This window comes from Penicillium canescens, assembly GCF_028828765.1.
Source record: "Penicillium canescens strain IBT 15451 chromosome Unknown utg000010l_segment0_segment0, whole genome shotgun sequence".
Classification (NCBI taxonomy): Eukaryota; Fungi; Ascomycota; class Eurotiomycetes; order Eurotiales; family Aspergillaceae; genus Penicillium; species Penicillium canescens.
The window spans coordinates 1,049,676-1,070,386 of NW_026703972.1; the positions used below are offsets into that span (position 1 = coordinate 1,049,676).

At 50.0% G+C, this 20,711-nt stretch overlaps 7 protein-coding genes across 7 annotated transcripts; 2 read left to right on the plus strand and 5 right to left on the minus strand.

Moving 5' to 3' along the window:
• Positions 1-10: 10 nt before the first annotated feature.
• Positions 11-580, plus strand: N7446_012252 (Zn(II)2Cys6 transcription factor domain-containing protein; the record flags this gene model as incomplete). Its single annotated transcript, XM_058520994.1, has 1 exon — positions 11-580. One exon carries the CDS (start codon positions 11-13, stop codon positions 578-580), a length of 570 nt encoding a protein of 189 aa, XP_058366360.1.
• Positions 581-820: 240 nt separating this feature from the next.
• Positions 821-1,973, minus strand: N7446_012253 (uncharacterized protein; the record flags this gene model as incomplete). Its single annotated transcript, XM_058520995.1, has 4 exons — positions 821-1,150; positions 1,200-1,318; positions 1,371-1,474; positions 1,534-1,973. The coding sequence occupies 4 exons, from the start codon at positions 1,971-1,973 to the stop codon at positions 821-823; spliced, it is 993 nt and encodes a 330-aa protein (XP_058366361.1).
• A 2,111-nt stretch (positions 1,974-4,084) lies between these two features.
• Positions 4,085-4,351, minus strand: N7446_012254 (uncharacterized protein; the record flags this gene model as incomplete). The annotated part of the gene is made up of 1 exon (XM_058520996.1): positions 4,085-4,351. The coding sequence occupies one exon, from the start codon at positions 4,349-4,351 to the stop codon at positions 4,085-4,087; it is 267 nt and encodes an 88-aa protein (XP_058366362.1).
• Positions 4,352-5,031: 680 nt separating this feature from the next.
• N7446_012255 (bifunctional terpene synthase/polyprenyl synthetase family protein) lies at positions 5,032-7,369 on the minus strand (the record flags this gene model as incomplete). The annotated part of the gene is made up of 3 exons (XM_058520997.1): positions 5,032-6,655; positions 6,721-7,012; positions 7,081-7,369. The coding sequence occupies 3 exons, from the start codon at positions 7,367-7,369 to the stop codon at positions 5,032-5,034; spliced, it is 2,205 nt and encodes a 734-aa protein (XP_058366363.1).
• Positions 7,370-8,737: 1,368 nt separating this feature from the next.
• Positions 8,738-9,115, minus strand: N7446_012256 (uncharacterized protein; the record flags this gene model as incomplete). Its single annotated transcript, XM_058520998.1, has 2 exons — positions 8,738-8,929; positions 8,969-9,115. 2 exons carry the CDS (start codon positions 9,113-9,115, stop codon positions 8,738-8,740), a joined length of 339 nt encoding a protein of 112 aa, XP_058366364.1.
• A 135-nt stretch (positions 9,116-9,250) lies between these two features.
• Positions 9,251-10,348, minus strand: N7446_012257 (cytochrome P450 ClCP1; the record flags this gene model as incomplete). Its single annotated transcript, XM_058520999.1, has 2 exons — positions 9,251-9,517; positions 9,572-10,348. The coding sequence occupies 2 exons, from the start codon at positions 10,346-10,348 to the stop codon at positions 9,251-9,253; spliced, it is 1,044 nt and encodes a 347-aa protein (XP_058366365.1).
• Positions 10,349-11,830: 1,482 nt separating this feature from the next.
• Positions 11,831-13,716, plus strand: N7446_012258 (uncharacterized protein; the record flags this gene model as incomplete). The annotated part of the gene is made up of 7 exons (XM_058521000.1): positions 11,831-11,890; positions 11,951-12,043; positions 12,097-12,166; positions 12,227-12,628; positions 12,690-12,861; positions 12,921-13,040; positions 13,116-13,716. The coding sequence occupies 7 exons, from the start codon at positions 11,831-11,833 to the stop codon at positions 13,714-13,716; spliced, it is 1,518 nt and encodes a 505-aa protein (XP_058366366.1).
• Positions 13,717-20,711: the final 6,995 nt, after the last annotated feature.

Genomic DNA, 20,711 nt, shown 5'->3' on the forward strand with positions numbered 1-20,711 from the left:
TCCATTCATCATGCCCAAAAACAAACGGGCATCATGCGACCGTTGTCGTGAACAGAAGAGGCAGTGTGACCTTTCCTCTCGTATGACAAGGCGAGAAGAATGCTGCTCAAGGTGTGAAGAGCAGGGAAGTGAATGCCGTTTTGAAAGGTCGGAGGCTATCCTCCCACGCAAACGCCAGCGTTTGAAGCTAGAAACACAGTGCATGGGCTCCAGCTCGCATCAAGCAAGAGATCCCTCTGTTGTCACTTCGCGGAGCTCATCGCGCCGTCTGGATGTGGACCACGAGGCCACGAGCGCAGATCACCGCGAGAGTATTGGTCCTCCCATCGAGCATCAGGATGCTCCATTTTTATCGCCAGAAATCCCACTCACAACGGTGTTGTTGGATGAAGCATTCGAATACAGTCCGCAGCGTTCGAGAAGCCCTCTTGCACTTAGCTCTCAAGGGGCTTCATTCCTCCATCGTGTCTTTTCTGGCAAGTCTGAGCCACATCCGTCGGAGCATATACCACCCGTTAGCATCGACACGGAAAGCCCAATGCTTGAGCCGCCAATCTCTGAAAAAAGTCTCAGACGTTGACTTTGATCGCCTTCCCCTTGTTCATAAAGAACGCACTGCCGTTACAGTGCCGAATGTGCGAGCCGACCAAATCCCGAAACTTTTGGCCTCTTTCGACCAAGTCTTTCCGGATTTCCTCGTGCCTTGAATGGTAGCGGAGAGGGAAGGCCTCAAGGCTCTCGATCGGCCTTGATCCCCGGAACTTTGCCACACGCAGAAATATTCCGGCTCGCCAAACTTGACTCCGTCATAATCGATGAATCAGCACTCGAGATTCCACCACGTCTCGTCATTTTGTGTCATCTCTCCCCCCGCGTCGAATCTGACACATCGTGGCTCTTTTGTGCCAATGCATGTGGTATAAGCATGGCAACCAGGCTTGAAAAGCGCCCAAAGAAGGTCATAAGTAATATGACCGTGCCGCAACATTGATTCGAGACGCTGCGAGATAGAAGCATATGCTTGCTTGAGGTGGTCGATGAGCAGGCGGAGATGCTCCGCATGTGCCGAGTCATGGTCCGAGCTGTTGTCCACGTTCTCCACACATCTGTCGAGCTCTGGGAGGAAATGGAAAAGGACGTTTTGCTCGATCTAAATCCACGTCAGCGTTCTCTTCGAGATGCTACTCGCTCTCAATTACCGATGGCTTGTCCTCCATCAAGCTAATAGCTTTGATGTGGTGCAGTACCACACGCAGGATGTCACGTAGGCCTTCCAATTTGATGTCTATGTAGTGCGTCACCTCCTCGGAATTCCGTTCTAACCATACTATTAGTATTGTTTCGGTCTGTCACGCGAAGGTCTGATGTACCGACACGTTCACGGACAACGAATGCATATTCAGCATAGTCGTCCAAGCCACTGCTGGTCTTCACCGGCTCTGCTATCTTGTATTTGCATGCTTCTTTGTCCCAACTATACCCTTGTCAGCCAGTTTCTAAAAAGGAATGGGAAGGGGAGTTGGTGGCTCGTACGTTTCCAGAACAGTCTTGAAATGGGGTGTCGAGGCCCACTTTTCGAACGATTTGAAATCATCCGGGGTAGTACAGATCGGACTGTCGAGATCAGTTTCATTTGCGACCCGGACACCCTCCTTCTTTTCACTGCTTGCTAGACAAGCCTGAGTAGGCTTAGCTGCCACGGACAGTTCAGCTGAAGCACATTCATCGCGGGTGAGCTTCACCAGCAACTTCTTCAGTCGAACCATGTCGGGGCCGTATGGAGACTGGTCCTGGGAGACAGGAGTGTTTGGAGGTTCTCCGCTTGTAAGTTCGAGCAGCGCCGTCTCAAGAAACACACCAAAGAGATGCTGCAGATCCTCCACGATCGTCTGAGACGTAGCTGTCCCCTCCATTGGGCTATCTGGAGGCGTCAAGCCTTGGTGACAGGGAGAAGAAATCTCGTTCAATGCCATGTTGTGCAGTTAAATAACTGGAAAATTAGGTGTGTTATGGGAAGTTGGTATGAATGTGCAAGAGATTGGAATGCCTATGAAGAACAGAAAGGTCGACCGGAGCGAACGGTTACCGAACCACCTAAACGCTTGTTCGTAACTTTATTTCAATCGCCGACAGCTCTTCCTTCTCGGCAAAAGATCATCCGAGACCCCGCCTGTCCCCCGCCCACAGTATCTACAAGTTTATCAGAACACCCAAGATCTGCAGATAATAGATGATAGGTTCTATTCGGGACTGTTGCGTGAGAGCCCCTTGCGTCGGGCCCACGATATCCCGTGCTGGACATCGCACACAAATATCGCCTGGCCTTCCCCTCCCTCGAAAAGAACATCGCCGTTTCGAGGGAGAGCCGGGCTCTCTCCGCGACGGTTTCTTCCCGCCCACCGCGGAACCCCCTCATGTATATTCCACGTATGCTCCCGCATAGCTATTTTTCCTCCTAGAATATACGGAGTGCCACGGGCCCGCCTGCAGCCCTCACGGCGCTGTAGCCCTCCGTCAACGAGGCCTACATCGCCAGTGTTCAGACCGCAGGTGCCCCGTGCGGGCCAAAATATCTCATCCGTCTCCATTTGTGCCAGTGTAGCAATGGTTAGAATAGATGGTTCTTTGAGACGTTCGTAGATAGCTCAAGGCGGTAAGAAATGCGGTGTTAGTAAGATTCACAGAACTAGTTCTCGAAGCTACCGCTCTAGTTGGGACTTTAGCTATTACTGGAGATGATACTCGGATCACAGGTGTGGCTTTTGAGGCGCCCGAATAGCCAAAAGACTGAAAGGGTCTAGTGGTTGGTGTCCCGTGAAGTTTACAGGCGTGGTTCAAACTTGGGAGAGGAAGGCTTTTATGGGAGAAAGCATGGCTAACTGCATCAGTGATAGCAGCAGAGAGGGCCATTGTTTCACGAATATATCTTATAATTCCCGAACAATAGACCTAACAACAAGTAATTGTCTCTGTAGGATTTTCATCTTCTTATACGTCTCATTCCATGTTCGAACAACAAGGTACTTTATAGAGGTCTTTTCTGGAGGTGTTTAGATGTTCAGAATTAGCTGGGGGTACTTAGTGGTAAGCCTAATTTAAAGGCCCGCCATCAACTTTGTCAAGGCTGGAGAACGTTCACTTGGATCGTCCGTAATGCTGGGCAAAAGGCGCTGCAGCGCTGCAATTCAATGAATCTGACCACCCTCAAACAACACAGTGAGGGATTATTATCTGCTTTTTGCCTTGCTAGTGAGGAAAAGTTTAGGTTAGAGGTCTAAATGATCCTTCATTCCCCGCAGGGCAGATTTTAAGCACAGCAATAGCCGTACATTCTGTATGTTAGGTTGGTGGAGGGGAGTCAACAAGTTCCTAGGAACCGTGCTAGTAAACTGGAACGGAGTGGGGGATCCAGTAGTAGGCCGAGCAACTATAACCGTGTACATGTATATCTAACTGGATACGTTTAGCGTTATTCAAGATAGCGCGTAATAGCACTGCCTCCGATATCTCCGCACAGCTCTTCTAACACCATAGTTTCGTTTCGCCTATATGCTCCCTGTTCATGCCTAGGTGGAGATCATTTCCATCCGGACATTACAGAGAACGGGCTTGAATGCGAACATACGAGATACGCAGGCAGCAGAGACGACTTTGAGCTTAAGAATCAACAAACGGAAGGAGGACTTCCACTAAAAAGCTCCACAATTGCTGCCGTGATTGAGCAATACATCGGCAAATGAGAAATGTATGGATAGCTCAGAATGGTGCGCTAGTGAAGAGAGGGCTACCAACGAAATGTATCGGGAAAAATGCGCCACCAATAGCGTCCAAACCATCCTCCAGGCTTGGATTGTGAAGATTCTTGGCGCTCGACCTGCGAACATCTAGTTGAGTACTCCGTGGCTTGTCCCCTTCTAACGGGTGGATAGGTCTGTGTGCAGCTGGCTTAGTCCCACCGAGAAATGGAACTACTGGGCGCCAAAAATGTACCACATGTGGGGGAGGCACCAATGGGACGAAAATCTTGAAAATACTGCTTTAACATCCACACTGCAACCATATAGTAGCTCTCCGGGGCCGCCTTCTAGTCCTTCCAGGGCCTTGGCATTGGTCGGTAAACGAACTTGTTGACGGCTTCGACAAACTCCTCATGTAATTTGTCCAGCGGAGCTTGCTTCTCTGGCCACTTCCACCTGTATGTAGCTGCATCAAGTGATTGGGATTCTTCATATCTCCTGAGGTCATTGATCGTCTCTTTGGTTAACTTGAAAGCCACCTCACTCTGTGAGACCTTGTCAACATGCATGACGTATGCCTCGATGTGGATCGTCCCAAGCGTGTTCTCCAGCATCACCGAGCACCATGCCCAGATTGCACTCTCTGATGACAGTTTCTCAGTTAGGTAACTGGCTCGCTGTGTGAGATTATTCAAAAATAGCCTAGCCAGATTCACTCGCTTAAAAGTCTGTACCAACCAGTGCACATTGTCTTCCAGCACCACTGTGGGCGGCGCTCATGGCTTAAAGGCGGCGGCAGACGAGGGTAATATGGCAGTCGGCTGCAGTTTTTATCTGAAGTCAAATGGGTATTCTGCGTTAAATAAATGCCGGGATTTAAGTAACATAGACTGATATGCAACGCACGATGGACACCTCGTTTTGGGAAGGAACTGATTGGGGTGACGGCCAATTTCTTGCCAGCAATGAGTTTTCTCGAATATTCTTGTATGAAGTTCTACACGCTTCTATTTAACCACTATTAGAATGCTCGACGCTAGAACGTTCTAACTACTATAAGACTCCCATTGGCGTGTTAATCCCTAACATACAAGACCAAAACCCTTCCCATAGCAGCCCTTCTTTCTACAATCAGCGTTGCCCAGCCACGAGCTGTACTCCCTATAGGGCGTTTAGATAGGCTCAGTGTACGAGAACGAGGGTTCTCCTACGAGCGTAGCACAGAGTAGTCTTAATGACCTAGAAAAACTCCTTTCTAGTCCCAGTCTTACGCTTGTACTGTTCTTTGAATATTCTACTCTCTGAACAGCCGGCCATCCCGAGCCCCAGCATTACCGTATGTAATTTTCTCGCATCCTTCCATACTCAGCGCAGCCAAGCATAGTCTGAGGAGGGGATTACCCTGACCCAATCTCTCTTCAAGCCTGGCAATCTCCCGGTCTAGCTCGTGCTCTAGGCTCCTTAGGCACCTTAGAGTCTCGTCGAAGCCGCCAGACGCCTCAATGCACTTTATCAGATGCTCCTTGACCTCCCGGGACAGTGGTTTAGCCTCAGCGGCCGCGCTGGTTGGGCGCTGTCTGAAGACGGCAAGGATGTGGCCGCACCGCTCGGGATGCCTCTCAAAGCCGCAAACGACGGGGAAGGAGAACTTGCCCTCGTCCAGGTCCTCGGCGAAGCCCTTCTGGGCAGCGTAGGCACTGAGGTTCAGGTAGTCGTCGCGGATCTGGAAGAAGCGTCCCAGCAGCTGCATCAGCCTCTCTAGGTCCTCGACGACCGCGCCGCCCCAGCATGGGCTCTCAGCCACCATCAGTCGCACCAGCATGACGAACATGCCGCCCGTCTTGTGATCCACCATCTTCACATATTCGCGCTTGCCTGGGCACTGTAGGTTGTGCTTCCAGTACAGGTCCCAGCTTTGGCCCAAGAAGAGTGTCTCGAGACCCTCCAGCAGCGCCGCCAGTGCCGCCGGACTGAGCGCCGAGCGCACCACCGCCGTCGCTTTCACAAACATGAAGGTCGCGCTGTTGATAGACTGCGCCGCCCCGAAGACGACATGGGTGGCGGGAAGTCCGCGCCGCAGAGGCGAGTTGTCCTCGATGTCGTCCAGGATCAGCGACGCGTTGTGCAACATATCGATGGCCGAGATAATGTGTGCTAAGGCTCCCGGAGGCACCTTTAACCAGGCATTCAGGGCTTCGATGAGCTGGGTCCTCGTGCCCTTGGAGGGCATGCTAGAGACGTGTGTAACAGGCGCAGCCACGGCCAAGTCGTTGAGTTCTTCCTTCGGATACTGACAGACGGGATGCGTCTCATTGGGGGCACCGTTGTTAAGACACTTCGGAGTTTTCAATATCGTGTCGTTGTTATCAGTACTCGGCTCGTCGCTCTTGGTGCCATTAGACGTGCCATTGGTAAGACGCTTCGGCGTTTCCAATGGCGTGCCGTTGTTATTAGTACTTGGCTCGTCGCTCTTGGTGCCATTGGGAGTGCCATTGGGGGTGCCATTGGTCATCCATGCATTTTGCCTGGTACAAGCCGAGAGCCAATAGTGATTACCGGAGATCGAAAGACCGATATACTCGATCCAACGTTTCAAATCCAAGGTCATGTCTGGGTGTGAACTGAGCAGATCGTCGCGGAGCCGGCAATACTTAGCCTCAGCTTCCAAGATCATCCTTTTGACTTCTGCCTTGGCATCTGTACTCGAAAGTCCCTTGGTCCGGGACACCATCTCGACAAGGTTGACGATGCGTTTCGCCTTTCCGGTCTCAAGCTCCCAGACTTCGCGTTCATAGCTGAAGGAGTCATTCGCCCAACAAAGAGCTTCCTCGGCGGCGGCAATTATGGGTTGTACTAAAGCATGTTGTTCCTCCGAGAGGTGAAGGTTTGTGGCGAACAGAACCATTGGCCAGAAAACACTGCCATAGTACACGGGTTAGTTGTACTGTCAAAATGCTAACAGAACGGCGCAGAGTTTGCCTACCTCATACCGCCATTTGACATTCGTACACGCCAATAGTCTTCCAGTGTCTGTGGCACTTCGCTGGTGGCGTTCTCGGCAATATCCAGCCAGAGAACACGAAAAGCATCAAGCATGTCCGTGCCAAGCTTGCGATCTGTTTTGATACACTCAAGAACACACTCGGATAAGAGCATCTTGAATTTCAATTGCGGTGACTCTGGGTCCCAATTGCGGTTGTCCTGAGGGTCCAAAGCAGGCCTCAGACATTCATGCGCCGTCATGGCATCTTGGACGCTGAGCTCCTCATTCACATCTATGCAACCAGCCAAGTCAGCCACATGCCTACCAGCTGATATGCATGACCCCATTCAGTGAACTCACCGTCGTGAATCAGACCAAGGTCCAGTAGATAAGAAACAGTACCAAGCCTTTCGGGGATGGCCTCAGGGTAGAGGAACGAATTCCAATTCCCCACCGGGGAAACGCAGAAGTGGGTTCTCTTCTCTCTGCCGTCACGAACGTGCTTGGCCCAGTCTGCAGTGAACTTGACAGTTGCCCCGTCGGCAATGTCATTACGGGGATGAATGCGGATAGGTAAGGACGTGAAGCAGCCTGTTCGCTGCGCCTCCTCTGTTGGAATGAGCCTCGACAAATAAGTCAGTTCATCCATAATGGCTGGGAAGGTCAGGTGTTGAAAGTGCCCTTGGATTAGACAAATCCAATGATACACGACAACAAGAAACGTGTGGTGGAGAATGCGTTTTTCCCTTTATCGCCTACTATATATAGGAATTGTGGAATGTTACATAGACCACCAGTCCAGTTATTTTGGCAGGCATATTAATATATACATATGGTCAATACCTCTCTCCTTTTCTCAACAATAAAACTTGGTACTTTATCGAAAGTTTATCGAAAATACTACGATGACATGCCGAGATAACATGCCGAGGTAAAATAGAAATCGAAATAAAGTAAAAAAGAAACATTGAACCTTATCCTAAATGGGTTTAGTAGGAAAGATGCGGGGTAAAGTCTATCATTGCTTGACCCGGGCCCGCCGTAGATAGAGACCCTCTTGGTCAAGCAATGACTCACTTCACTCCCTATCTTTGACCATCTGATATGGACCGCCCTGTGAGAATCGACGTAACTGAGGAGCCTAGGTTCAATACACGCCCTCAGAGACTCACACCGCGTGAAGAAGCCGCCTTCGACAAGTGGTTTACAGAAGCGCTGGCAAAAAACTGGATCAGCAACTCGAGCTCTCGGCATTCCAGTGGGTTACTCTTTGTCCGTAAAAAGAACGGTTATGACCGAGGTTAATCTCCCTGAGACAATAGTCTAGACTGAAGTGGGTTTACACTAACAGCAAGTAACAGGCGTTCTGAGCAGAAGGTTTTGCTTGTCGTTCAATGGTTACCATAAAGCTTGATGCCTCTTAAAGGCATAGTGTAATCAGAAACTTAAGTTACGACGTTAAACGCCATTTGAGCTGTGAGCCTATAAGTTGGATTTTGTAACCCCGCTCGATTTCTTAGCGTAAACTATAACTATATCTAAAGGTATTCTGTAAGCGAGTTGTTCACCCCCAAAACACCGTACTAAATGGGATAAATTACAACCTGGTATCTCAACAATGGTGGTCTATAGGGACTTTGCCTTCTAGCACAATGCTTTTTGGTGATATCTAGGCACTTCAGGGAATTTAGAGAATGTTTGTAACATAGTGGATAAGATATATATGATGCTAGCTCATAGTAGCGTAATTTTCGATACCGTAACAATGTAGGTTTTAGATTCCGTCAAAATTGATATATAGTGCTGAAAAGCCTTATCAACGGCAAATAATAAAATAAAATAAAAAATGGTTGTTGAGATATCAGTGTAGAATATATCGTATTTCGTATGGTGTTTTGGGGTACACCACTCGCTTACAGAATACGTTATACGTTTCTGTCCGGTGTATTTCAACATCCTGCAAAAAGTATAACAATTTATCTGCTCATGGCTAAATGGCCAACTCTTGAGCCATGGTTTATTCTAGTCCACGGGGAGTCAAATAAACTTTCAACGGTCCCTTCTCCCGCATGAGGAAGATTTTCTGGTCAATCCAACTTCTGCTCTCATCCGAAATTCGGAGGTCAAAGTTCCATAGCAGTCGAGCAAATACAGTGCGTATCACTGCAGTAGCCAAACTTTGGGTAGGGTCAGCAAGTAAGAACAAGGTCTAATACAATTCAATCAGTGTGGCAAAGCTAATACGTACGCTCTGCCGAAACAGGCTCTGGGCCCGACTAGGAACGGCTGCAAGGCATGAAGATTGTCGCTCGCGTACTGGGGATCGCCCAGGAAGCGCTCGGGGTGGAAATTGAACGGATCCCGAAAGAGGCTGTCTTGGTGGTATAGCGCCCATTGGTTGATAGTAACGGTAGTCTAGAACATTTGTCAATCAAGGAGTTCCATCGAATACGCTTTGCGCTATGACTGCGGATTCTCATTACATCTTCAGGCACATAGTGTCCACAAATCAGCGCTCCTTCCCGTGGAGTCACCCTCGGCATTCCAACCGAGATAGGGGGTAGAGCCGTAGTGTCTCGTTCATGCAAGCCTGCAGAAAGTTCAGGCGGCAAACAGACGAAAAGGTAATTTCGCATTCGTCTTTAAAAGTGGATCGGACCTCCAGGGTTGCTTTTTCCAGAGCATTCGCATTCGTCAAGAGGTAGTATGTTAATCCGGAGAGCGCCGTCGCCGTGGTCTCTGCCCCAGCACGGACTAGGATGATAGCGTTGGCCTGGAGTTCCTCCATCGATAGTCCCTGTAGGAAATGTATTAGCTGATTACGACGGCATAATTATCTAGATACACTCACCAAGTCGTCCTTTCGCTTAATTAGGTTCCCGATTAGATCGGAGCGCTCCTCCTTGCTGTCATCCATAAGCTTCAGCAATTTCGTCCTCGGCAATTCAGTGTGTTCCCTGGACCGCTTCCGAGCCGACTTCCCCACCAAGAAGAACAGAAGCTTTTTCAGTCTAGGAAAGTAGTTCAGCAGCCGTAGGAACCTTCCGGCACGGCTCAGCTGGAAGGTATCCCTAACCCAAGGATGATAGTCGGACATCTCAAGGCAGCCGAAAGCCTCACCTAACGCTAGGTCGCTATGGATGTCAAAGGTAGTGAAATCGTACCATGAAACTATATCCACGGGTGTCGCACCTCCGCCGCACCTCTCGTGCAGTCGCCGTACCAGCAAGTCGACACAAGACATAATGGTGGGCTCCTGGTCCCGCCGGCTCCTCTCGCTGAAACCAGGCTGGAGCGCGCGCCGGACGATATTGCCTTTCTGGAGGTCAACAGAGGCAAGGTGTTTCTCGGGGACAGAATAAAAGCGAGTATCTCTTCCCAAGTTCTGCTTTTGGCTGTAGATGTCGTCCCAGGCCGCGGCGTTGGCAAAGGATAGCTCGTGAGGCGCCACCCTCACCACCTCGCCATAGCGCCTGTGCAGGTCCAGGATATCGTCCGAAAGGGTGCCGGCCATCTCCTTGCACAGGTAGGGGAATACCGAGGCCCGCATATGGATCGGACCGGGGAAGTTGCGGAGCGGATGGACGCACAGGTTGTAAACAACTCTGGTCACCGCAAACAGCACCATCTAACTTGCTTGATCAGCGGGGGTCTCATCGAAAAAAAAAAAAAAAAAACAAAAGGCAAAAAAACATCACGGCTGTCAGCATAGTATGGAGAGGATATCGTACAATGCCAAAGAACGCCGCAAAGGCACTGCCTAGGCTGGAGATGATTATGGCCATATGTCACGGCGGGGAGGTAGGTATGTAGACGGTAATATAATATGTGATCAACACACAGTAAGCTAAGTACAGACAGAGCAGTAGGGCAGGCTCAACAACAGGACGTAGCTCAAAGAGCTACAAATTAGGGGCAGACAAGATCCTGATGATATCTTCATATAAGGACAGTTAATCGACGTCTGGAAGCCAGCATAGCTCCCTGACATAAGAGGTGCTTTTATTCTTCTTTTATGTGGGGTTACAGTCTGCCTATACCCTATGGTATTGGTGGAATGCTTACAAGCCTAATCTAAGATATCCTATCCTAGCACGGCATATGTCATTTAAAGAAGGCAAGCGAAAGCGAGATAGGCCCCCTGAAAGTGTGAATACTTACTGGTATATGGGGATCCACCCGGGTGGACTAGTTAGAGTTCTCGAATTTCCGAGCCGTGTGTGCGGGGAAGATGGAGAAATAAGGTTTTGACTCAAGCCACCACCCAAACTTCTGTGATTAGTTAAGACTTCTTAATCTAGCGATAAGCGAAAGACAAATTCAAACCTCGGGATTCGCCCCCTTATCCCCACTTCTTATTTGGTTTGCCACGTGGCGCGGTGGTGGCGGTGGTGGAGCGTTCACAGATAATCCAACCTGGCGGAATATCGGGGAACTTGAAGTTTATTGTTATCAAGGTTTAGCCACAGCCCTAACTGTAGCATCCAGGAACCCATGAGGTCTGTTACGTATCACTAAATGAAGCTCTGATTTAGGAACTTGGGCCGTTTAAGTTCATCCTGCTTACTTCGTACCATTCGATGCCTTATCTTTAGGCTAGTGACCATTGAAGACCACATGACTCCCACAGTTTGACCAATGAGAGCCACCATAGTAAGTTAAAACATTTTCCAAAAAAACCCCTCTGCACCCAATCCATGGATATCGAAAGCAACCACTGCCATTTGAGCCAATAGCGAAAATACCGCACACTCGCCTGATCTCTTTCGATGTTCCTCTCCTTAATCTAGGAGACTTTACTGGCTGGACATTTCTCAAATTGGAGGGTTCTAACTTTCCAGTTGTTGCAGAATTGAGGCAGCATCGTGTCTACGCCGGGCTGCATCCACGATCCCACTGTCAGGCAAATGGAGATACGGCTGAGAACTCATGCGAGCATGGATCACGAAGTTCACTAGCGAGGGTGGCGGCATCGGGGCCGGATAAACTGGGTGGTTTGGTCTTTACAAAAGGCTTTACGCAGTCCGCCATACAAGAGATGTGCTAAGAGGGCTCATACTCTGCTGAACCATCGAAACTAACTTGGACAACACTTGTACATTTTCCTAGAATGATCACTCAACCCCTTTTCTTGCTTCAATGGCTACAGCCGGCAACCGTGGCGGGTGTCGTAAGTTGTCTTGCTACCCATGATTATGGAACTGGGCCCTTGATTAACAATACCTCACAGATTAGTGTACTAGCACTTGTGTATATATCGTACTGTTGCTTCCTTCACCCACTTGCCCGTATTCCTGGGCCAGTGCTTGCGAAGTTCTCACCCGTATGCTGCTGAACAACTCTCTTTTCCTTAAACACTTCAACTGACTGGTAAAGTTATGGATAATGGGCTCTCTCTACCGGGGAAGTTACAACTCAGATCTACAGAAATTACACGCCAGATACGGTGAGATATCAATAAACTCTAATTCTGTTGTTTCGTTAAGGCTGACGACTGGATGCTCAGGAACGGTTGTGCGTATAGCGCCAAATGAGCTCTCATTTTCCACCCTCGAAGCCCAGAATGAGATCTACTCAAAGCAGGAAGAAGGCGGCTTTTCGAAAAAAGCTACCTTCATAGACTTCCTCACTGGCCTTCTGTTTGCGGATCCCTCGCCCACACTGCTCACAGTTTCCGATCTTGATATGCATAAGAAGCTCCGTCGGACCGTGGAACAAGCCTTCACCCCTAGTAGTCTCGCTGAGCAAGAACAAATCCAGAAGTCACACGTTGACAAAGCCATCCATCAGCTTGAAGAACATGCAGATCACGGAGACGAAGTCGATCTTCGAGCCCAGTTGGAGACGATACTGTGGGGAATCCTCGCAGATGTGACGTTCGGTGAGCCCCTGACAATGGGGAAGAAATGTATGGCGCAAATCATGTTAGTTACCTCAAGATGGAATATACTGATGTATTCACTGTGCAGCGACGTGGGAATTTCTTAAGACCGTGGGAAAGGCGTCTATGCCCATGGTAGAATTCCTCCTTTGGTCAAGCACCTTCCCTGGAGTAGCTCTGGTTTTACACGTTATCTTCTGGATTCTGCCTTACCAGATTACTCCCTTCTCTAAGATTCTTCCTGCTGACAAGTTCAAAGAGTACGTCTGAGGTTTTGTATAACCCGTATACATAGTTCCTTGCTAATTCTTTTCTCCAGGTGCTTAGAACGACAGAATGCTAACACGCGCAAGACATTCATACAGGCCATGACGGCCACTGAAAAACACGGTTTCTCTCTCGATAGTGACGCTATGGTTTTCAATATCATAGTCCTATTGTAAGCATATTTCATCTCTTCCCGCTAGTGCACCGGAATTGATAGATAATAACTAACGCCTGTTCTGCGCGGCAGATTCACTGGCTACCAGTCATCGAGCATTGCGGTGGTGGCCCTGTTTTATAACATCCTTCGCAATCCGGGTATATACGACAAAGTGTGTGAAGAAGTCAGGGCGAGTTTCCACAACGAGTCTGACATCTCAAACGAACGCCTACTGCAGCTGCCCTTGCTCAATGGCTGCATTCGCGAGGCGTTGCGTCTCCTGCCCCCGGCCAACGGCAAAACCGCCCAGCGGACCGCCCCGGAGTGCACCATAGCCGAAACTTACGTTCCGAAGGGCACGATTGTATCCGCCGATATTTATAGTATCCACCGGTCATCCCGGTACTTTAGGGAGCCTGATTCGTTCCAGCCCGAGAGGTGGGTATCCCACGGCAAGGATACATTATTCGAAAGCGACAACCGCCGGGCCTATCGGCCGTTCTTGATAGGACCCAGGGCATGTGTTGGAAAGAACTCAGCCCTGCAGAGTTTGCGTCTTATTACGGCAAAGTTGCTCTGGAAGCTTGATTTCGAAATGGTAAACAAGGACTTTGTCTGGGAGAGAGATGCTGTCAGCAGCTTGATCTATACCGACTATCCCCTGATAGTTCGAACGAAGAGGGCTGGCTAGGCGGCGGGCAGCGACGGCACCTTCAGCGTTGCTCATATTGATGATCGTAACCTACTGCGCGAGAAGATTCGAAAACGGCTACGTCGCGTGTGCCCCATAATTTCCACTCTTTAGCAACCAATCAAATGAGGAGCGACTCGGGCCGGGAACGACATCACTCCAGCTAAGGATACATCGACCGCCCCCCCTTGCCCGCTCCAAAGGGGGCGTCGACATTACTAATCAACCCTTTTCCGCATACATCTGTGCGCGCTCTCAAAGGCTTCAAAGGCTTCAACCACCTCTTATTCAACCACAATTGCCTTTAAATAGCCTATAAAATCAATCACCTAAATGATACTGACCATTTTGGGCCTTTGGCTGAGTTCCAGCCAGCGGTCTTCGAGACCGCTTTGGAAAACCGCCAGTCCTCCCTCAACTTCCTTAAAATAGACCAGGACTCAAAAGTTGACCAAAAGTCAAGTGCAATTCTCCAGTCAGCGACAATTTAGATGAGAATATTTGACTGGGACATATCGACGAACCGTGCCTAGTGTAGGAGGGTGGGTCTATAGGACATTCAGCGGCACGAGACATGATGCTTCTAAGCAGGTCTCATGTCCCGGGTTATCAAAGCCTTCGTACTATACAAGTTTTCTTTCTGGCGGAGCGACCTCGATCGGCAGGGAGGCACGGATTAGACAAAGTTATTTAAGGGCATGGAGGTACACAGCTGCAGCTATACCACAGGATTATGCTATGTTGGCCAGCCACATTCAATTGCTTTAGAAGTTAAAACGGCCAATGTTCAGTCCTAATGTGCTTCAGCCGCAAAAAGGATAAGAAACCAAGTGAAGGTCTATTCATAGAGACTGTCTAAGGATAAGGATAACTTTTGAGGCCATACTAATCATGTGTTGCCTTTCCATGAAATTTCTAGTTTGTTTTGTTTGCATCCAAATAGTGTGGGGAGGTCTCTAAAGGCTCAGGCCATTTCCGGTTTTAATTCCAAAATTAGGGCAGTCTATCTCGCAACGACTGCCATAACCAGGATCTTCCCGAGGCACTCTCATATCTCAGAGGGATCACGGACAATGTTTTGCCTATTTGGGTCTAGTGCTACTCTTAGCGAGAGTGAGAGATACGCTAACCAATGGCAACCAGTTCTTCAGCTCATATAATGTCTGCGTGGATGAGCGCTGCTCATCGGGCGATGCAAGACAATGAAGGCGTCATTTGAAGTCCCGTTCTACGCAACTGACTTTCCTAGCCCTCTACCGACCGGTACCGAAATCAAGAATGAATGAACAATCAATCTTCCTTTGAATTACAACACGCACAACCTGATTTCGATTGGGAGCAATAACGGAATTGCCATGTGAATACCTCTCCGTGGGTCAGTGACCCTCCCGCAGCTGCTCCTCACCGAGCTACTACGGCACCGTAACATTTACTTGCCCAGGAATACCAGATTAGCTACGTTCATGATTGACATGAAAAGCCAAATCAAGACGGCGAGGATCGCTGTGTACCACGAGTTGGTCATCTTGACACGTTGGCGCTCGAGCTCGGCTCCCTCTCCAATTACCTGGTCCACCTCACTCTCGTCGTCCCTGCCCGCCATGCGCCAGCGCGCTCTGCCGGGGTGGACCGTCATATATTTATCGCGACAGGTAAAGTAGATGAGCGGTGCGGTAACAAACGGCAGTATGATACTCAGCGCCACTTGCGACCCATTAAGTGCTGTATTGAGCCCCGAGCGACCCACGGCTCCCGCGATGATGATGCTTGGTGTGATGCTGATGCTGCGGGTCACGAGGCGGCGCAGCCACGGCTTGATCTTCCAGTTCAGTGAACCCTCGCTAACCATCTGGCCGGCGATGGTGCAGACGATTCCTGCCGAGACTCCCGATAGCAGCAATGCCAGAGCGAATATGATACCTGCCGTGGGCGAGATAGACTTGGAGAGCAGATCGTGAATACCAAAGATGTCGGCGTCGAGGGCATCTGGGTTATTGTAAAGCGAGGCACCGGCAACCATGAGAATGGCGGAGCTAACAAAGAGGGCGAATGTGAAGAGCGAAATGGCCAGCTCGAGAATCGAGACCGTGAGCGAGTGCTTAATTGCGCCCAAGGACGGGACATAGTAGCCTTTGTCGATTCCATCATCTAGAACCGAATACCCCGATGTAAGCTGACGAGGCAAGAGCCTACTTCGCTCATCATATTCGCGTAGGCGGGGTTGAACAATGCCGGACCCTAGGTAAAGACTGTGAGGCATGACTGTTACGCCGAGAATTCCGCAGGCCTGGTAAATACTGGGAAAGCATTAGAGCGAGTATGAAGGCGATGGAGGAATTTAGAACTCACGCTTCCGATTCGATAAGAGATTTTGACGGAAGATAACCCTTGAAGACTTCACCGGGGGTGGTGACACGGATCAGAGACATCTGGATGCAAAAGCAAAAGACTACGGCAAGAACCAAGGAAATGATAAACATTTCGAAGTACCGGAGGCCCTTCATCGAACCTTCTGGGCGGTAGAAGAGCAGGATTACCATTACGTCGATGATGGAAATGGCGCACCCCGCGACCAGCGGTACCTGAGGGATTAGAAGGTTTAATGCAATGGCAAATCCAATCACCCGGTCAGTCAGCACTTGTCGACACACAAGATACGAATCGGGGAGTGAATCAGGGGCCTACCTCTGCTATATCCGTGGCAATGATGGCAGCCTCGGCAAAGGCGTATAGGATGTAGTTGAGCCATCACGGGAGAAACGCGCGACAGGCCTCGGCGAGGTTCAAGCTACTGACGGTGCCGAGCTTGATTGCCAGGCTCTGGAGAAAAATGGCAAATAGGTTGGAGAGGAGGACGATGAACAATAGGCGGAAGCGGTACGAGGCTCCTGCGGCGATGTCGGTCGAGTAATTGCCTCGATCAACTGGGTGCACGCATGTAAGTTAGGTGAAGGGGAAGGCTGCGGGATGCCAGCGTCCTGAACATACTGTAGGCAACCGAAATCATAAAGCCCGGCCCAATGAAGGAGCCAAAGGTAGCGAGCATCTTCCTGACGCGCTGGGGCAGCGCCACGCGGGCGGCGTCAGCACCAGCCGAAGCTGGCGGAAAACCCGGGGGTGGGCGGTTCCAGGTATTTGCAGACCGCCCATATGGGACTAGCCACGATCAATTGACGGTGGCCTTGCCGTGACCGTCGTTTTCGGTAGGAGCATCGCTGGCTATTTACCCTGTGACGTTCGAGGCTGCGTTTGGCAGTGCCTGCGAGTCGCTTTCTCGCACGGCCCGACTATTGACGAGGCCATTGAAGTCCTCGTTGGTGGTCAGGTCGTTGGAGTTTGGATTGGGGCTCTGGTTGTAGCCGCCACCCTCGACGGGCTCGTCGGTGTGAAATGTCTTGTTCATTCCGTTGGCAACTCCTGAGGACGATGACTCGTCGGTCTACGATTGAAAATACTTGAGATAGAAACCGGCGTCTCGCACGAATGAGTTGATTTCCCAACTAGACTAAAATACGAATCCGCACTCAGCCTAGTGGGTTATGGTTTAGAATCCAACTGAATGTTGTTGGGGACACGCAGAGAAAAGATTTGTGGCTACAGCCGTACAGACCACAGGAATATAGGCAGCCGAATGGAGAGGCACCCGGGGCTCACACAGCGGCTGGGAGTGAAGCAAATTGACTTTTTGTCCTCGGCCGTTCCGTCCAATGTCTACCGGCCCACCACCAGGCACCCGGCGTAACTCAGGCAGCGAGATTGTTCGATTCGTTGAGCCACGGCTGATCTTTCCACGAGGTTCCAGCCTTAAAAATGCTTCGAGAAAGCTTGTCAACTTTGCACTAGGAAAAGACAAGGTCCGCTGCTGGCGTTTCACATCCACTTTCGCTTTGCTTTGGAGGAATCCGACAAGGCTGACAAGTTCAAGCACAGCCCGCCCCTAAGTACGTTATCACCTCCAAGTTTCTCCGTATTTATCATCCCGAGAAAGTGAAATGGAGGAGATATCTGGGATGAGCAGGAATACAACCATATAGCAAAACGGAATGCCCCGAATCTCTGCTAACAACCACATTCTTCCCCAAACAGCGCTCAAGGTTAACGTCGTTTCTAAGCGTGGCAACAAGAAGACCAGACTGCTGTGGGATTTTATTATCTTTCCGAATCTCTCATGCTCTAGACGATGAGAACACCAAAAGATCGTGCTTATCTCCCGAGAGAGATCATCCTCCTCACGGCGGAGAATCTCAACCCCCGTGACCAATTATCACTCTTACGCGCCGTTCCTGACCTCGCCCGAGTCTTGACGTTCCGACACACTTCTGTTAGGGATGGAGGAGGAAATACAATCTTGCACCTTCTCGCAGTAGAAGCTGAGGGCAGACTGAAGGAGCTGCTATTAGCGAAAAGTAGTACTCAGGTGGACCCGAAGAACAAGAACGGTCAAACGCCACTGTCTCTCGCAGCTCTGTATGGACGTGAAGCGGTGGTAAAGCTGCTTCTGGAGCGAGACGATGTAGAGGCGGACTCGAAGAACAAGAATGGTCAGACGCCACTGTCTCTCGCAGCTCTGTATGGACATGAAGGGGTGGTGAAGCTGCTTCTGGAGCGAGACGATGTAGAGGCGGACTCGAAGAACAAGAATGGTCAGACGCCACTGTCTCTCGCAGCTCTGTATGGACGTGAAGGGGTGGTGAAGCTGCTTCTGGAGCGAGACGACGTAGAGGCGGACTCGAAGAATAAGAATGGTCAAACGCCACTTTTTCACGCAGCTGAGTGTGGACATAAGGAAGTGGTGAAGCTGCTACTGGAGCGAGACGATGTCGAGGCGGACTCTAAGGATAAGTACGGTCGGACACCACTGTCGTGTGCTGCTTCGAATGGATATGAAGCGGTGGTGAAGCTGCTTCTGGAGCGGGACGATGTGGAAACGGACTCGAGGGATAATGGAGGTTTGACACCGCTGTGGTACGCAGCTCTGTTTGGACATGAAGAATTGGTGAAGCTACTGGTTGAACGAGATGATGTGGAGGCGGACTCGAAGGATAATAATGGCCGGACACCGCTATCATACGCAGCTTGGGATGGACGTGAAGCAATGGTGAAGCTGCTTCTAAAGCGAGATGATATTGACGCGGACACGAAGGATAATGAGGGTCGAACACCGCTATCATACGCAGCTTGGGATGGACGTGAAGCGGTGGTGAAGCTGCTTCTGGAGCGAGACGATGTGGAGGCGGACTCGAAGGATAAGTACGGTCGGACACCACTGTCTTATGCGGCTGGGTCACTGTCTTTTGCAACTGGGTATGAACGTGAAGCAGTGGTGAAGCTACTGGTTGAGCGAGATGATGTGGAAGTGGACTCGATGGACGATAATGATCGGACACCACTATTATGGGCAGCTGAGTGTGGATATGAAGAAGTGGTGAAGCTACTGGTTGAGCGAGATGATGTAGTGGCGGACTTGAAGGATAAGTGCGGTCAGACACCACTGTCGTGTGCTGCTTTGAATGGATATGAAGCGGTGGTGAAACTGCTACTGTGGCGAGATGATGTGGAGGCGGACTCGAAGGATAATGAGGGTCGGACACCGTTATCGTACGCAGCTTGGGGTGGACGTGAAGCGGTGGTGAAGCTGCTTCTGGAGCGAGATGATGTGGAGGCGGACTCAAGAGATGATGATGGCCGGACACCACTGTCTTATGCGGCTGGGTCACTGTCTTTTGTAACTGGGTATGAACGTGAAGCGGTGGTGAAGCTACTGGTTGAGCGAGATGATGTGGAGGTGGACTCGATGGACAATAATCATCGGACACCATTATTATGGGCAGCTCGGCATGGAAATGAAGCGATAGTGGAGCTTCTCATCTCCCTGTCATAGATACCCAGCAGAAATCCAAGCAAATATGCGAGAGGATGACCAGGCTCCGGAATAGCAGCCAGAATAGCAGGAGATGATACCTGACGTAACGTTCCAAGTGAGAAGCGATGTAGGCTGGCTTAGTGGAGAGACACAACCACTCTGAGGATATTGCTAATCTGCTGAGGTCTCTTACCCTTATACCGCGTTCGAGGCAATATTGTCAATACATCCACAGTGCTCCTAGGAGCCGGTGCTGATAAGGCTGACTCGCGAAAAGATAAATGTGAATATGCATTCAAAGGCTGACATGACCGCTTCAGCCCACAAAATTTAAAGGTCATAATTGTCCTTGTCTTGTGGTCGATTCTCTCAAGTTTTCTTTCCCCTACAAGATCTTGTCATTACAATATCCATTAGGAGGAACCAAGCAATCATGGATTACAAGCTGCCACGGATGTCAAACAGGGCCCTTACCCCAGACACAGAAGTTCAAAACGGACATATATGGCAAGCTGGTATCATCCTTCTAGATCACCTTTCCCGAGGAATCAATTAGCTAACAAGCATGTTTCATGGAGGCAAAGAATCGGGTGAAAACTTCCGTCTGGTCGTCGGCCAATTCATCCACGGAGATCGCGGCAACGCAAACCAGGTTTCGTAACCGTCCGTTGACCGGTCCCTGTCTGAATCTGTAGCTACGACTGTAGCTACCTCTATTGCTACCTTTCTTGCTAGCTCAAGAGACTTTAAACCGCCTGAAAGCTGCATGAAGGCAGGAAACCAAGATCTACCCTCACTGGAAGGGAAAAAGAGAGCAGCCGAATCCTCAACCCTCTTACGAAAACTGGCGACGCAAGAGATGCAGCAAAAGAGACTTCCAAGAGTTACAGCAATCAGTACGGCGATGATAAACGATACGATTCAATACCTACAAGCGGTATCGGACCACATCTCAGCTTCCGACACCATTTTCTCCAGGGAACGGGCCAAGATGCACCTCGCCGCGCAATTGCTACTGAGCAGGTACGAAGATATCATCGCGAGGGATAGAATACAGATACACGGTGCGTTGGATTATTTTTCTTCACAGGCTGAACCAGAAGAAAAGTGCCCGAGGTGTGTTGCTGCGATG